Here is a 15,627-nt window from a genome sequence, read left to right as displayed (position 1 = left end):
GTGGTGCTCGCTAACAGCACTCGCCCCAACAGTCTGTTAAGGCTACACGGGGGATCTTTGTCTTTGTGGTGAGGAGCGGTGGCGCAATGGTTAGCGGACTGCACGACCCAGCGACCTGCGTTCGATTGCCCCTCAGTCATACATCGGTGACGAATATCTGAATCGATTATAGGCCTCCCCTAGGTCAACTCAGCCTTAAATTAGCGCCTGATGCTGTGTGTAAACACCAGCATCAGGTGCTACCACGTGCCCGGGCATGCTGGCCATGTTTGGTCACATGAATGAGGCTAAACGGACACGCCACGGATGAGAGAGGAGATGGGCTGATGCGGTGCGGGAGAATGTGGAGCTGAGTGGTACCAGGGGTGTCAAGATGGGCCTCTGTGGAGGAGGCTCGTGAAGGACGCTGCTGGGCAGTCGGAGGGGGTCGTCCGCCAGCAACGAGCGAAGCGCCGGGAAACCAAACACCGTTGTTGACTCAACGATAAATGAGTGCTTGTCGCGTTCTGTAAATATCAACACGAAGGAGACAAAGGCGGCCGAGAGTGGTGCTGGCCACCCCACCCCCGTGCTGGTCTTCATAGGTGCTACTCGCTAGCAGCACTTGCCCCAACAGTCTGTTGAAGGCTGTACGGGCGATCTTTGCACATATCTGTTGTCGTGTCAATTCTGTGCATAAGTGTACGTGTGTCCTTGTGCACGTAGACGCGTGTGTGTGTGTGTCGCGCGCGCGCGTGTGTGTGTGCAAGACGCAATGTTACACCTCTGGCACCCGTTGACACGAGGCCGTGATGTGCAAATTAATACCATCCATTCTGTTCCTATCTCGCCTCTCCACCCTGCCAACCGCCTCCTTCAAACATCACACCCTCAAAGCCACCCACGGGCTCGCAATTGTGTCTCTTCCCTCACAGCGCGAGGTCGCTACACCTCGTCCACGAGTTGTTGTTATTATTACGCTAGTGTGTTGTGGCCCGAGTGTTGAGCACCTGCATCTTACCCCAACCGCACGCGCCATCGGCGGTGCAGCAGTTAGCGCGCTGCGCTCCGGACCCCGGCGACCCGAGTTCGACCCCCCAGGGCTGACGGCCACCGACGCCAAGCGACGATTTATCTGAACCGGTCCTGGGCCTCCTCCTGGGTCGACTCAGCCTCAAATACGAGTACCGTACCTGGGGCAGCAGCGATGGTGTCGCAGACATCGTTGGGCCACCTGCCCCCTCGTGCACCATGCCGGCATCCCGTGGGCGCTCGCTAACGGCGTTTTACACCGAAAAAAATCTGTTCATAGTTCATAGTTCCATTTATTTGGTATAGCCCTGTGAGCCATTCGGCTCTTGAATCAGGTGCAACCGCAACAAACCAAAAACATGAACAAGAAAACATCTTAAAGTGACTATGTTACTGTGCAAACAGAAAATCCAGGAAAAAAACATCAAAATATTCCTGAAATAGCACCGTACACCAACGCTGTGTGTAAAAAATCCCAGTGGGATGCAAGTCAAACAACAAGAACAACCACAAGGCAACTAAGATTAAGGCCATCAGTCTAACTCCGTACTACAATAAACAAAAACATGGCCAAACCAAAAAACTTTTCGAAATCACCAAAATAAAGCCATAAATGCAATGTAGCAGTGATCATAGGGACTGTGACCGAATTTTTAACAATAAACGACATAAACAACATGTAACACCAAACCCTAGAGCCATAGCTGGCTGCACGAGTCACTCCACAACAACAGGAACATCAGTCGGAGTATCACATTTTTCAATATCTTTAAAACGAGCTTCACTACCCGGCTTCGCCCGGGACTTGGAATTCTTGTCTTGGATTAATACACGGCCTACGCGGAGGGTGGGGGGATGCGTGACGTCAGCAGGCACACTGCGTGACGTCAGCAGGCACACTGCGTGACGTCAGCAGGCACACTGCGTGACGCTGCCGCATGCGGGTGACTTCACCGCTTACTTGCCGTGAAAAATATATCCATTATTGCGCCCCCCCCCCCCCAAAAATACAAAAGTCTATTTTTTTTATTTTTTGCATTGTGTACAGTCTGGAAACTACCCACATGCCAAATTTCAAGTTTGTTGCATGTCGGCTAGTACGCTAAACATTTCGAACAGACGCACACATTCACAAATTTCCCTTTTATATATATAGATAACCACACAGTGGCTTAAAATAGCCACGTGCTTGCTTTGTGCCTGTGCGCGCCTGCCCCGACAGCCAGTTAAGACTGCACGGGGAGGTTTGTCCGTGCGGTGTCGTGTTGTTTATTATTATTATTAAGTAATCATCAGCGTTGGGCGTTTGCGCTAGGATCAAGTTGACAGACGCACAGCGCACGCGGATTAGGGATAGAGGGAGAGCACGTGTCGTCGCTTTGACGACTTCATTCGCGCCGCTCTCGCTGGGGTCACAAAGGAGGGCGGGGGCTGCCCGGGGCACCACTCATGGCCTTCCGGCAGGTTGCGGTCAAATGATAATTCATCGCCAAGGTTAACCTCGCCGCTCGCCGCGCTGGCGAGGGCAAAAGGGGCGTGGACCGTCGCCGTTTGCCACGCTCACAAGAGGGTATCTCGGGTGTCTTGGCCTACTCTTCCATGCTGGGCAGGTGTCTTAGAAGCGGGCGGGAGTGCCCACGTTTTGCCGCACCACGCTGCCGATCGACTACCCGTCGCGATCCCGTTCGTACTGCTGCTGGGTGTGATGGAGGCGACGTGGGGGGCGGGGTTAGTGTGGGGGGGGGGGGCGGGGGGATTCAAGAAAATGCCGCGCCGGGAGATAGACTCGAACGGGCGCCCTCTGGATCCCGAGTCCAGTGTGTATGTACGATGAACTCGTTTCGCACCACACGTAGCCAGGAGGTGCAGTGGGGGGTGGGGGGAAGGAGACAAACTAACACATGATGACCCTGCAGAAATGAGTTTTCAATCCAGATGATTTCAAAGTGCACAGCTCCAGTGGCTTCCTAATATGGGAAAGGAAGCAAGAGCGTTCCAGACGGCCGCCGGAGCGCATCTGAAAGCGCCGCTCGCGACGCCGGCGACCCCCGTCTTTCTTCGATGGCCGAGCCAAAAGCCGCCTTCTGCCGCTGCGAGGATATCGCAGAGCGCGACACAGACCGGTGCCCTGCACCGTGGCCCCGCCGTGGCAGGCTCCCGGACGGAAGGGGCGATGGTACAGGAGTTGACCCAAACGTTCCCGTGACAGGACCGCAGAGCTCGGACAATTCGTTTGCTAAGCGCGTGTTTCCGTCTGCCTTCCCGCCCGTCCGCGCGACGCTCTGCGCTAGCGACAGATTCTGCAGCGGCGACCCGACCCGACCCACAACTTGCATGAATTGCGCCAAACACAGTACCGTATAGGTATACAAATACAGAAATATATTAATTGTAATGTGGTAATACACCCCCTCCCCGACGTCAATCGAAGCGATTTTTTTTTGTTTTCTCCCCGCGACAGCAAAACGGAGACAGCGAAGCTTGAACGGCGACGCGCTGCGTTAACGCGCGCTCCTTCATCCTGGACGTACCCGCGACGTTACGTCTAATTACTAAGAGCACTGCACTCAACACTCGTGTACAGCAGTAAAACTTGAGCACAAATTATACAGGGTACAATAAGACACGGTACACTATAGAATCACCAAAATACTGTACACGAATACTGTATTGTACTCTAGAGTATGCAGGCGTTCGTGGGTTCGATCCCGACCCCTGCTGTATATTTGGAGTTTGTGGTGTCTCTCTCTCTCCCTCTCTCACTCCCCACGTGGTCGCGTGGATTCTTCCTCCGGATCCTCCAGTCTTTCCCTCCACATTTAGAATCGACGTCACTGGTGTGTAACGCTGCTTGGCCGCTGTTAATGTTTCCGCGAGATAAGCCCACTTCGTCGAGCCGTCATTTGTGGTAGCCGGGTCTCTTGTCTGCAGGAGAGCTACTCGGCAGCTCGGCGCGCCTTTGCATGGGGTAGCGTTCAGTTGATGCGCCACGCAGAGCGGTTCGGGTCCGGGGTAGGGCGGTGGTGGAGGGCCAAGTGCCGAGAGGCGACGGACGACGAGAAAGGGCGGCCGATGCTGTGAGCGACGCGAGAGCGGTGGGGGCGGGGGACGACGACGACGACGCAAATCCTGTGGCGGTGTCAACCACGAAGCGGCGACGTTTTTGCGGAACGACGTTAAGGGGAGAGACGTGCATCGGGGGGTGTGGGGGGGGGGGGAGCGGTGTTGCCGTGCCTGACGTTGCACAATGCGAGCCCCACACGTTGCCTGACCCCTCCCCCATTTCCCCAGGGCCCTCGTGCTGGGCCCGCGAGTACCCCGTGGCGAAGGGGCCCCGGCAGTCCCCCATCGACATCGACCCAGACTCGGTGGAGCGCGACCCCTCCGTCGACCCCCTGCGCCTGCGCTACAGCCCGAGGGCGTCCCGCCAGCTGTCGAACACCGGCTCCTCCTTCATGCTCTCCTTCCACGACTCCAGCCACAAGGGCGCGTGCGGTACGGTGCCAGCGGCAACATCCGTCTCATCACCGTCATCGTCGTCGACAGCAGCGTCATCATCAGCAGCAGCATCAGCGGCACCAACAACTGCATCATCATCATCATCTCTCATCACGGTCATCATCGTCATCATGAACATCAGTCTCATCATCATAAGCAGCATCAGCATTATCAGCGGTATCATCGTCAGCAGTGCGATCACCATCAGCAGTAGCAGCAGAACGGTCACGAGGCGTGGCTGTACTGCTGTGGCAGTATGGGTGGTAGCATTAAGCGTGGTCATCATCATCATCAGCAGCAGCAGCGTCAGAGTCACATGGAATCTTCGTAGCAGCAGCATACGCAGCAGCACTATGGTTATCAGCAGCAGTGCCGGAGCTGATGATCATCACGATCTTCAGCAGCAGCGTCGCTTAAGAGCGATTCCCAAACCTCTGCCGGCAATTCCACGTTCCTATGACTTTACTGACCTAATTACCGACGGCCAATTAATGCCTTAATTGTCAACTGTGCACCAACCTGTGATGCAGGGACCTACGGCAAAGACGCCCCCAAAGACATCTGGTAGCCCCCCCCCCCCGACCCCCAAGGGGTTAGCGAAGGGGGAGCTATGAAGATGAAGGTGACCCAGTGCGGGGATGCCAGGGGTCTCCACGGGGGTGCAGGAGGGGACACACGAGGTCGCTAACGATCCCCTTGGGGAACATTGACGTCACGAGTGGGAAATCATCCCCAAAGAGGGGGGTTGTCGCGTAAACACACGCAGACATACAAAGATTAATACCCCCCCCCTCCCCCCCTATTGAGGCTTACACCTATTAAGGCTTGCACGGCACGCGAGAGGCTGGGTGGCTGCCACCACGCCCGGCCGCCTTTGTCTCCGCAGTGCTGATGTTTGCACACCGCACGAGGTACTCATTTAAGGCCGAGTCTACCTAGGGAAAAGCCCACAGCCGGTTAAAATATTCGCCACTGTTGTTGGCCATGAGCTGGTATGGAACTTGGGGCCGCCGGGTTCGTAGCGCAGTCCGCTGACCACTACGCTACCGCTCCCCGCACCAATACACATACTCACACCTTATACCCGTGCATTCATTCCACGTACACGAATGGATATCTGCACACACACACACACAGACAGACGCTGTTGTCATCTGTGCACACTCTCGTCCCGCGTCTCACTCCCTCCTATGAGAATGGGTGTGGTGGTGGTGTGGTGGTGGTGTGGTGGTGGTGGTGGTGTGGTGGTGGTGGTGTGCTGGTGGTGGGGTGTGGTGGCGGTGGGGTGTGGTGGCGGTGGGGTGTGGTGGCGGTGGGGTGTGGTGGCGGTGGGGTGTGGTGGCGGTGGGGTGTGGTGGCGGTGGTGGGGTGTGGTGGTGGGGTGTGGTGGTCGCGAGTTCGATTCCCGCTCACGGCTAAATTGAGTGGCGAATATTTGAACCGGTCCTGTGCCTCCCTTAGGTCGACTCGGCCTTAAAATTAGTGCCTAGTGCAACGTGTGAACATCGGCACTGGGGCGACATAGACGGCCTGGCGTGCTTCTGGCTGCCCACCCCTTCAAGTTCGGTGGCGGCCTTCGTAGATGCTACTCGCTAACAGCACTTGCCACAGCAGTCTGTTTAGGCTATACGGGGGATCTTTGCCTTTTGTGGTGGTGGCTTTTACAAAACAAACACGGTCAGTAACTCGGGAGTGCACGGAGCAGGGCGTGGAATGTAAACTCCTCGGATGTTGTAAGTGAAATGCGATCTCGCTCTCCTGTCTCTCCTGTCTCTCCTCTCTCTCACCTCTCCCATCCGGCTCGGACAAAATCCACCGTGGTTCAGATATTTCCGACGGGAGGGCCACGCAACGATTTCATCTTCTTGGTTCCTTCGGTAAATAAAGAATTAAAAGCTTTCGTGACTGCATAAATTACTCATTGGTTTTTTTCGGTAAAGTCACGTATGTAGAAATACCATAAAATTATATTAAAATCGATCAATCACGACGTTTCGACCGCAACACAAGCGATCTTCATCAGGTGTAAAAAACAAATAGCGAGGAAGCATATGGGGCGACATCAACGCAACACGTAGAGAGCGCCAAACTGCACGGAGGTAAATACAACAAAAAGATGAGAGACGAGAATTCAACAAACCTAAGAAAAAGTCACGTGGAATGGAAATAAAATGATAAAAATAAAACATAATGAAATAAAAATTCTACTGTAACCATTGGAAAGACGTTTTAAACCGGTTCTTGATTGATTGTTATTTACGGTGACTTTCAGACCGCAGTCCATTCGCTGGCACTGCCTCTTAGTACCTTTCACACGACGGTCAATGGTATGGTTTATAGCATGTTGTATAATAATAAATAGTATAACAGTGTAATGTTTTACATAATTCATAAGGCAATATATAGTACCGTAATCGTATAGTGAATATACAGCAGTGTGGTATACAGTAGGGTTGGTAGAATAATACATAGTGTAATATTACAAGTCTAATATTTTACAGTCTAAAGTATAGGGTAGTGTAAAGTAATGCATTGTATAATTCAAGGGTGTGTTTGTCTATGGTAGTGTATATATTACGGTGTATAGTCGTGTAATGTAGAAAAAAGTTTAGTTGGAGACATATCAATAAAATGCATAATGTTAGAGCTTACATTTGGCTGTGTATACGATATTATACAATGTAGTTTAGATTGAAAGGTATAACATTGTAATGTATAGTAGTCTAGTTTATAGCATAGTTGTAACGCAACACAGGACAGAGCAGCGCATCGTGGCTGTTTCTCTCTCTCCCCCCTCCTCCGTTCCGAGCATAGATGGACTCGTCCGTCTGAACAAAGCTCGTCGCTTTCCGTGGTGCTAACGTTGAAAAGAAAAAAAGAAACCGCCACTTTTTCCGACATAGTTACATGCTAATCCCTCACACTAACACCATGCTAATCCCCCAGTTACATGCTAATTTCTGACTTTTACATCCTGCTAATCCAACACATTAACACAGCTACTTCAATGCTAAATTATTCTGTTGATATGTAAACTCCTTCGTCAAGGCGCTCTGCTCCTCCCACCCAGCTTAAAAGACGCTGCCAAGCTTAGCAGTGTTCACTCAAGCGCTGTCTTCCCGACAGTTCTGTTTCTTCACCTGAGGAAGGCTACTTGTTTTGTGGCCGAAACGTCGTGATAATTTTATTTTATTACCTTTTATTTTTTTTATTTTATTTCCATTCTACGTGACTTGACCAAAAGAACCCAGAAGATGAATCCCTGCAGTCACGAAAGCTTTAAATCGAAATGCAACGATTCCACTTAAACCGACGTCTATAAATACATGTCGCGTTTCCGGAGAGACTCCAACCGCGTACGCAAAATCCACCGCTCCAAAGTCCGCACGGCCAGGTTCGTCAACCCCCCCCGGGCGGTTGCGCTGCCATCTCTCCTGGCCACATCGCAGCAGCCAAAGTCGCCTTTGCCGCTCACGGATATTTGTTGTTGTTGTTGTTGACCATACTTCACCACGGCGGTCGGCGCGGGGCGAAGCGGCTGAATGCGTCTCGCACAGATAACGCGAGGATGGGGGCTAGCCGAGTGGCGCTTGCCCATCCAGACAACGTCCGTGCATCCCAGCCGTGTTGTTTTGTGTCGTCTGTTTGCTTCGTTGTTGTCGTGACTTCCCGTCCCCCGTGGCCCCACTGGAGACCTGTGGAGAGACGAACCAAGCAGAGCTTTTTTTCGATTTGAAGCTTTCGTGACTGCAGGGATTCATCTTCTGGGTTCTTTCGGTAAATTAGCGTAGATTGGAGATAAAAAAACAAAAATAATAACAACAATAAAAATACTAATAATACCGCTCCCCTCACCCTCCCTCCCGGTGAGGGGAGCGGCAGTGTAGTGATTAGTGCGTTGCGCTACGAACCTGGCCACCCGAGTTCGATTCCCGCTCAATGGTCCCAACATCGGTGACGATTATCTCAACGTGTCCTGGTCCTCCCCTAGGTCGACTTGGCCTCAAATGAGTACCTGGTGCGGTGTGTAAAAACATCGTTACTGGGGAGACAAAGGCGGTCGGGCGTGGTGCCGGCACACCCGCCCCCTCGTGTTCCGCGCCGGCCTTCACAGGTGCTACTCGCTAACAGCACTTGCCCCAACACTCTGTTAAGGCTGTACGTGGGATCTTTGTCGATGTCTTTGTGTGTGTGTGTGTGTGTCCCCTCTCACTATTCAACAGTCATAGAAGGGGGGGGTCTCCATGGACCTTACCGACTCCGCCAGCTGCACATGCACTGGGGCTCGCACGACCATGTCGGCTCGGAGCACACGGTGAAGGGGAAAACGTATCCCGCAGAGGTACCAGACTCCACTTCTCCACCATCACCCCCTACCCCCAGGCACTTTTTCAAAGTGCACCCCAAGTAGCGAAGTGCAATAGCTCGAGTATGCACATTTACACGGTGTACCCAAGAATCAATAGGTCCTCGAGTACTTTGTCTCAGAGTGCACCCAAGTGATTAAGTGCAAAAGCTCGAGTATGCACATCTACACAGCGCACCCCATTGTTAAAGCACGCCAAATAGACATGCACATCCACCCCAAGTAGCGAAGTGCAATAGCTCGAGTATGCACATTTACACGGTGTACCCAAGAATCAATAGGTCCTCGAGTACTTTGTCTCAGAGTGCACCCAAGTGATTAAGTGCAAAAGCTCGAGTATGCACATCTACACAGCGCACCCCATTGTTAAAGCACGCCAAATAGACATGCACATCCACATGCTGCACCCAAGTGTTAAAACACACATGGCCCTCAGTGGTGGCTATGCACGTGGCCTGCAAGCAAGCACTGTGGAGACAGCGACGATTGGTGGATCGCGCACACACACACGGTGAATAAACTCCCTTCCCGTGGGCGTCGAGGAGGTTCCATACCCTGGCTCGCCAGGAGATGGCAGCACAGCAAGAGGTGGACTCCACCTGTTGCATCTGCATGGCAGGAGTGTTGCCCACCTCGCATGCGTGAGTTTTGCTCCAGGCGCTCTGGTTTTCCTAACCATCATGAAAAACGCTCATTAATTGGCCGATAACACCTTCATATATAGAGAAACGCAGAACTTGGGAATTCATTGGTGTTGGCTTCCCACTATAAACTATTAAACAAAAAAAAGTACGTTTTATTTGACCAGGAAAGGCCAGCTGAGCTACGTAGCTCTTTTTCAGGAGTGACCCGGCGACAAATGTTGTCTCAACGAAGTGGCTTATCATCACGTGGAAATGTATAGAAGCCACATTCTCGAAACGCGTGACGTTGATTCTAAATGCACAGAGAAAAACCGGAGGACCCGGATAAAAATCCACGCGACCACGGGGAGAGAGAGAGAGACACGCAGACTCCAAATATACAGCAGCAGGCGTCAGGATCTGGATCGAACCCACGACCTCCTGTATACCAGGCGAGGTAGTTAACATCTCCTAGCCACCGTGGCTAAATGTGGTTCCTCCCCCTGGTAGCTCGGAGTCGTCGTCCCCTCCCCTCTCTCTCCCCCCCCTCCGTACGAGAGTGAGCAAACGCTGTGCAGCGGCGGTGGGGACGCAGCCTGACAAGCTGATATTGTTAATACCACCATGATCATCATTACCTACCGATGCCACTTAATAATTGCGGCTCATTTGCCTCCTACATATTTCATTAACCTGAGCGCATCCGCGCCCCCAGTGCACTCAGACACTCGCAGCGGTCTCGCCGGTTTCACGCTCGGCGCCACGGTGGCTGGGAGATGTTAACAACCTTTCCTGCTATACAGCAGGTCGTGGGTTCGAACCCAACCCTGACGCCTGCTGTATACTTTTAGTTTTTGTGCCTGTGTCTCTGTGGGTCCTCCGGTTTGTTCACCTACGCAGTTAGAATCGACCCCATGCGTTTGGAGTATTTGGCTGCGATAAATTGTCACGCGACAAGCCGCCTCTTCGTTGACCTACTGTTTGTGATATCCACGTCACTTCTGAGCTATGCCGTCTAGCTCAGTGGGGCCTTCTTAGCTGGTAAAAAAAAAAAAGAGTTTTTAGTTTAGTTCGCACTGCACGCCAGCACTGACGTGGCCAGCGGAGTGCGGCTCGGACATCAGCACCAACTGAGCCAGCACCAACTGAGCCAGCACCAACTGAGCCAGCAACAACTGAGCCAGCACCAACTGAGCCAGCACCGCTGAGCCAGCACCGCTGAGCCAGCACCAACTGAGCCAGCACCAACTGAGCCAGCACCGCTGAGCCAGCACCAACTGAGCCAGCACCGCTGAGCCAGCACCAACTGAGCCAGCACCGCTGAGCCAGCACCAACTGAGCCAGCACCAACTGAGCCAGCACCAACTGAGCCAGCACCAACTGAGCCAGCACCAACTGAGCCAGCACCAACTGAGCCAGCACCAACTGAGATCCTGCGGCTCGAATCTGCGTGACAGCCACTGCCTGTGCTGTGCGTTGCTGGCCGCTTAGCGTTTTTGTTTTTACCTCTCTGGGCACCGGCGCTCAGCAACCGTGGGTTTGTATTAAGTGCCGGTCCTCGAGTGACTTCAAGCGTACCAACAACACCACCGCCGCTGCCGCCGCCACGGTCTCATCTTGGTTCTCCGCTTGATCTGGCTAAACAAAACAAAAACGTTCCAGCTCTGACAACAAAGACGGACATCGCTTTGACTCGCCGTGCAGTGGTCACCGTGGCTCCCGGTGGCAGAGCGAGCTGAAACGCGCTGACATTCTGTCCTTGTGCGGGACCCACCAGAGGTCCCATTGAGGGGCACTCAAGGGGCGGCTCTGTGGAATCCGCTTCTGCGGACCGTTCCCCGAACAACAGAAGTCGCATTGACGCGCTGAGACTTCCGGATGGCTGTTTCCGTCTCGTAACGACGCGACACCAACAGCAGCACAATCGCGAATAAGAACAGGATACATCCCCCCCCCCCCCCGCATTTTTCTTTACGATGAATGCACGTGGTCGTGACGGTTTGTGGGTAACACAAACACCTTGGCACACCTGGGTACACATTGATACCTGGGTACACATTGATACCTGGGTACACCTGGGTACACATTGATGCCTGGGTACACATTGATACCTGGGTACACCTTGGTATTTGGGTACACCTTGGTACACCTGGGTACACATTGATACCTGGGTACACATTGATACCTGGGTACACCTTGGTACACATTGATTCCTGGGTACACCTTGGTACACCTGGGTACACCTTGGTACACCTGGGTACACATTGATACCTGGGTACACCTTGGTACACCTGGGTACACCTTGGTACACCTGGGTACACATTGATACCTGGGTACACCTTGGTATTTGGGTACACCTTGGAAAAGTGCTACCTACCCTCCCTGGCCCTCCCCTCCCCCCCTTTACCAACACACAACCCGTGGGCCTCATTAAGTCTCTTTTCCATCATCCTCGTCCTAACGAGTTCACGCACGCGAATCACTCGGGGATTTATCCCATTGTCTTCATCAGAGATGGTGATCGTTTTTTTTTAAATCGTCTTCATCTTTTTTTTTCCGAGGATCAATGAGATGATTAAAATTTCCATCGCACCTCTTGCTGGCCCCCCACTAACAAACAAAGGCAAAGATCCCCCGTGTAGCCTTCTGTTGGGGCAAGGGCTATTAGCGAGTAGCGCAAATGAAGGCCCGGATAGCACACGAGGGGATGGGCGGCCAGAATCACGCCCGACCGCCTTTGTTTCCCCAGCATTGATGTGTGTACAGCGCACCATTTCAGGCTGAGTCGACCACACACACACACACACAACTCGGCCTGAGCAGAGTACCTGGTTGGGTGTGTATACATTTGTACGGGGGAGACAAAGGTGGTCGGGAGTGGTGCCTGGCTGAGCTGCTCCCTCCTGTGCCCTTCTGTTCTCTTTTGTTGCCTGTGTCGTCTCTAACACCCAAGAGATCAATAATTGTTCTTTCTTTGTGTCGTACACACACGCACCCACCCATACCTCCACACACCTGCATTCCCACACACACACACACACCTGTCCTGACACACACACCTGCATTCCCACGCACACACACCTGTCCTGACACACACACACACACCTGCATTCCCACACACACACCTGTCCTTACACACACACACACACCTGCATTCCCACACACACACACACCTGTCCTGACACACACACACCTGCATTCCCACACACACACACCTGCATTCCTACACACACACACACACCTGTCCTGACACACACACACCTGCATTCCCACACACACACCTGTCTTTACAAACACACCTGTAAACACCCATAACACACACCAACACACATTTGCACTTACACACAAACACACATACACGCTTGTACTTACAATCACCTCGCACACCCCTCCCCGCACACCCCTCCCCGCACACCCCGCCCCGCCCACCCGCAGCTGCACCTGGTGCACTGGAGTGCGGACCGCTACGCGAGCTTCCAGGAGGCGGCTGTGGCCCCCGATGGCCTGGCGGTGGTCGGCGTCTTCCTGGAGGTGCGGCCCCCACCGCGTGCCCCCCTCCCCCTCCCCCCCCCGTGATGCGAGACGTGCAGAGGCTACACGAGCCTCTCGTCAATCACGTGACCTCTGCGTGCTCCCCCCCCCCCCCCCAAAAGCCGCCCTCCCCCAGCTCCGTATCCAGTAGCACAGGGGTCGGCAACCAAAACAACAAGAAGAGACGTTGTCCTCTTAGCTCTTTCGGTAAAGTCACGTTGAAGGGAAACAATAAAATAATAAAATATATATAAAACAAAAAAATTCTCACGACGTTTCGACCGTAACACAAACGGTCGTCGTCAGGTGTGTGAGAATTTTTTTATTGTTTTATATATACTTTATTATTTTATTGTTTCCCTTCAACGTGACTTTACCGAAAGAGCTAAGAATATGAATTACTGCAGTCACGAAAAGCTTTAAATCAAAATTTAAGAGGCGTTGTCTTCGAATTCGATCAGCGAAACTCAACACTTGAAGATCCTCAACGCGCCGTGGTGGCTCCTTAATCAGGAACGGCCACGAGGCGTCAGTCCTTCAAGAGCCACCGCACGCCGCTCCGGAGCCGCAGCTTGCCGACCCCTGCAGGATCGTAGCGAGCGTGGGAGCAGGGGGTGCCTCGCCCCCCCTCACCACCCCCCCCCCCCCGCTCTGTAGCCAAAGCCGCGAGTTGCCCCCCCTCCTCCCCCCCAACAGCGCTAAATGTTCGAGACCGTGAGCGCAACGGCGATGTCGTCAGGCAAGGGGAGCCGCGCGTATCTAGAATAGCCTCAGGGTGCGACCGTGCAAGTCCAGATCAAATGTTGGGGGGGTCCTGCCACGTGTGAGCGCTTGCCGCAGCCCCCGATGCGATGATGAAGTTACCACGACACTGCCTCTGTCTATCCCTCCCTACGTCCCCCCGCTGTGAAATGAGACGCTGCTGCTCCCCCCACCCCCCCCCCCCCCCCCTTTCTGCGCAGGGGGGGGGTGGGGGAAGAGCTTCATAGCTCATCGGATTTCTCCGGAATAAATAACAGATTCTCAATCAAGTTTCTGATTCTCAATCAAGTTTCTGATTCTGCCAGGCTGTGAGAGATGGATGGCGCCAGATGGGTGGATGCCTTAGTCCAGCAGTGGAGAGAGCATAGCCCGTCCGCGGTGACGACGGTGCCGAGTGAGTGGTTGTTCACGCTGGCCGGCGTTGTGGTGCGACCAGGTGAGCGAGGAGCACAGGGAGTTGAAGAAGATCACCGATCTCCTGCCGAGAATCACCACCAAGGTGAGACCGCGTCACGTGCGCCTACGGGACAAAGACAATGATTCAGCCGCACGGCCTTCAGCAGACTCTTGGGAGTCAAGTGCCGTTCACGAGTAACAGCGGCGTACGAAGGCCGGCCACGGCACGCGGTGGAGAAGTGGGGTGGTCAGCGCCACGCCCGGCCGCCTTTGTCTCCCCAGTGCTCTTGTTTTTACACACCGCCGCCGAGTACTCATTGAAGGCTGAGTCGGCCTTGAGAAGGCGGCCCAGGATCGGTTCAGATATTTGCCAGCCGATGGTCGCGAGCGGGAATGGAACTCGCCGGGTTCGTGGCACAGCCTCGCTAACCACTGCGCCACCGCTCTCCACGGGACATAGCACGCGCACACGCGCACACAGACGCGCACACGCACGCACGCACGCACACACACGCACGCACACACACGCACACACACACAAGCGCACACACACACGCACGCACACACACGCACGCACACACGCACGCAAACAGGCGCACGCACGCACACGCACGCAAACACACGCACGCAAACACACGCACGCAAACACACGCACGCAAACACACGCACGCAAACACACACACGCAAACACGCACACGCAAACACACACACGCAAACACGCACACGCACACACGCAAACACACACATGCACACACGCGCGGCGCTTTCAGATGCACATCTGGGGCCGTCTGGAACGCCTCTTCCTTCCGATATTAGACAGCCTCTGGAGACATGCACTTTGCAATCATCATCATCATCATCTAGATTGAAAACTAATTTCTGTATTAGTGCTTTTTGCGTTTAGGTTGTTGTTCTTCCCCTGCACGTCCGATGAGCACGGTTGGCTATGTGCGGTGCGAAATAAGTTCAAAGCACATTCACCTGACTCGCTCTATCATCTTATTTTTCACCATCATCACTGCAATCACCAATATCATCAACATTGCCATCATCATCCTCACCACCATCACCACAACCAACCTCCCCACCACCACCACCATCAACCTCCTCACCACCACCATCAACCTCCCCACTACCACCACCACCACCATCAACCTCCCCACCACCACCACCACCATCAACCTCCCCACCACCACCACCATCAACCTCCCCACCACCACCACCACCATCAACCTCCCCACCACCACCACCACCATCAACCTCCCCACCACCACCATCATCAACCTCCCCACCACCATCAACCTCCCCACCACCACCACCATCAACCTCCCCACCACCACCACCACCATCAACCTCCCCACCACCACCACCATCAACCTCCCCACCACCACCATCAACCTCCCCACCACCACCACCATCAACCTCCCCACCACCACCACC

The 15,627-nt window shown here is 53.8% G+C and overlaps 1 protein-coding gene across 4 annotated transcripts in view; it reads left to right on the top strand.

Annotated features, from left to right (window-relative positions):
- The window catches only part of LOC116945823 (carbonic anhydrase 7-like), a 45,416-nt gene that overhangs the window by 9,406 nt on the left and 20,383 nt on the right, over positions 1-15,627 (top strand). For all 4 annotated transcript variants that reach the window (XR_012945319.1, XR_012945320.1, XM_032960392.2 and 1 more), the window contains 4 exons: positions 4,303-4,506; positions 8,733-8,851; positions 12,934-13,029; positions 14,228-14,290. Coding sequence is in view for 2 of the 4 variants with exons in the window: in XM_032960392.2 (XP_032816283.2) it covers positions 4,303-4,506; positions 8,733-8,851; positions 12,934-13,029; positions 14,228-14,290 (482 nt within the window). In the remaining 2 variants the exon portion in view is untranslated. The remainder of the gene's footprint in view (positions 1-4,302; positions 4,507-8,732; positions 8,852-12,933; positions 13,030-14,227; positions 14,291-15,627) is intronic.

This window comes from Petromyzon marinus, chromosome 25, assembly GCF_048934315.1.
Source record: "Petromyzon marinus isolate PM22_M1 ecotype Great Lakes invasive population chromosome 25, UKy_Petmar_22M1.pri1.0, whole genome shotgun sequence".
NCBI lineage: Eukaryota > Metazoa > Chordata > Hyperoartia > Petromyzontiformes > Petromyzontidae > Petromyzon > Petromyzon marinus.
The sequence above is the reverse complement of the archived record's forward strand: the minus strand, read 5'-3'. Positions and strand labels throughout refer to the sequence as shown.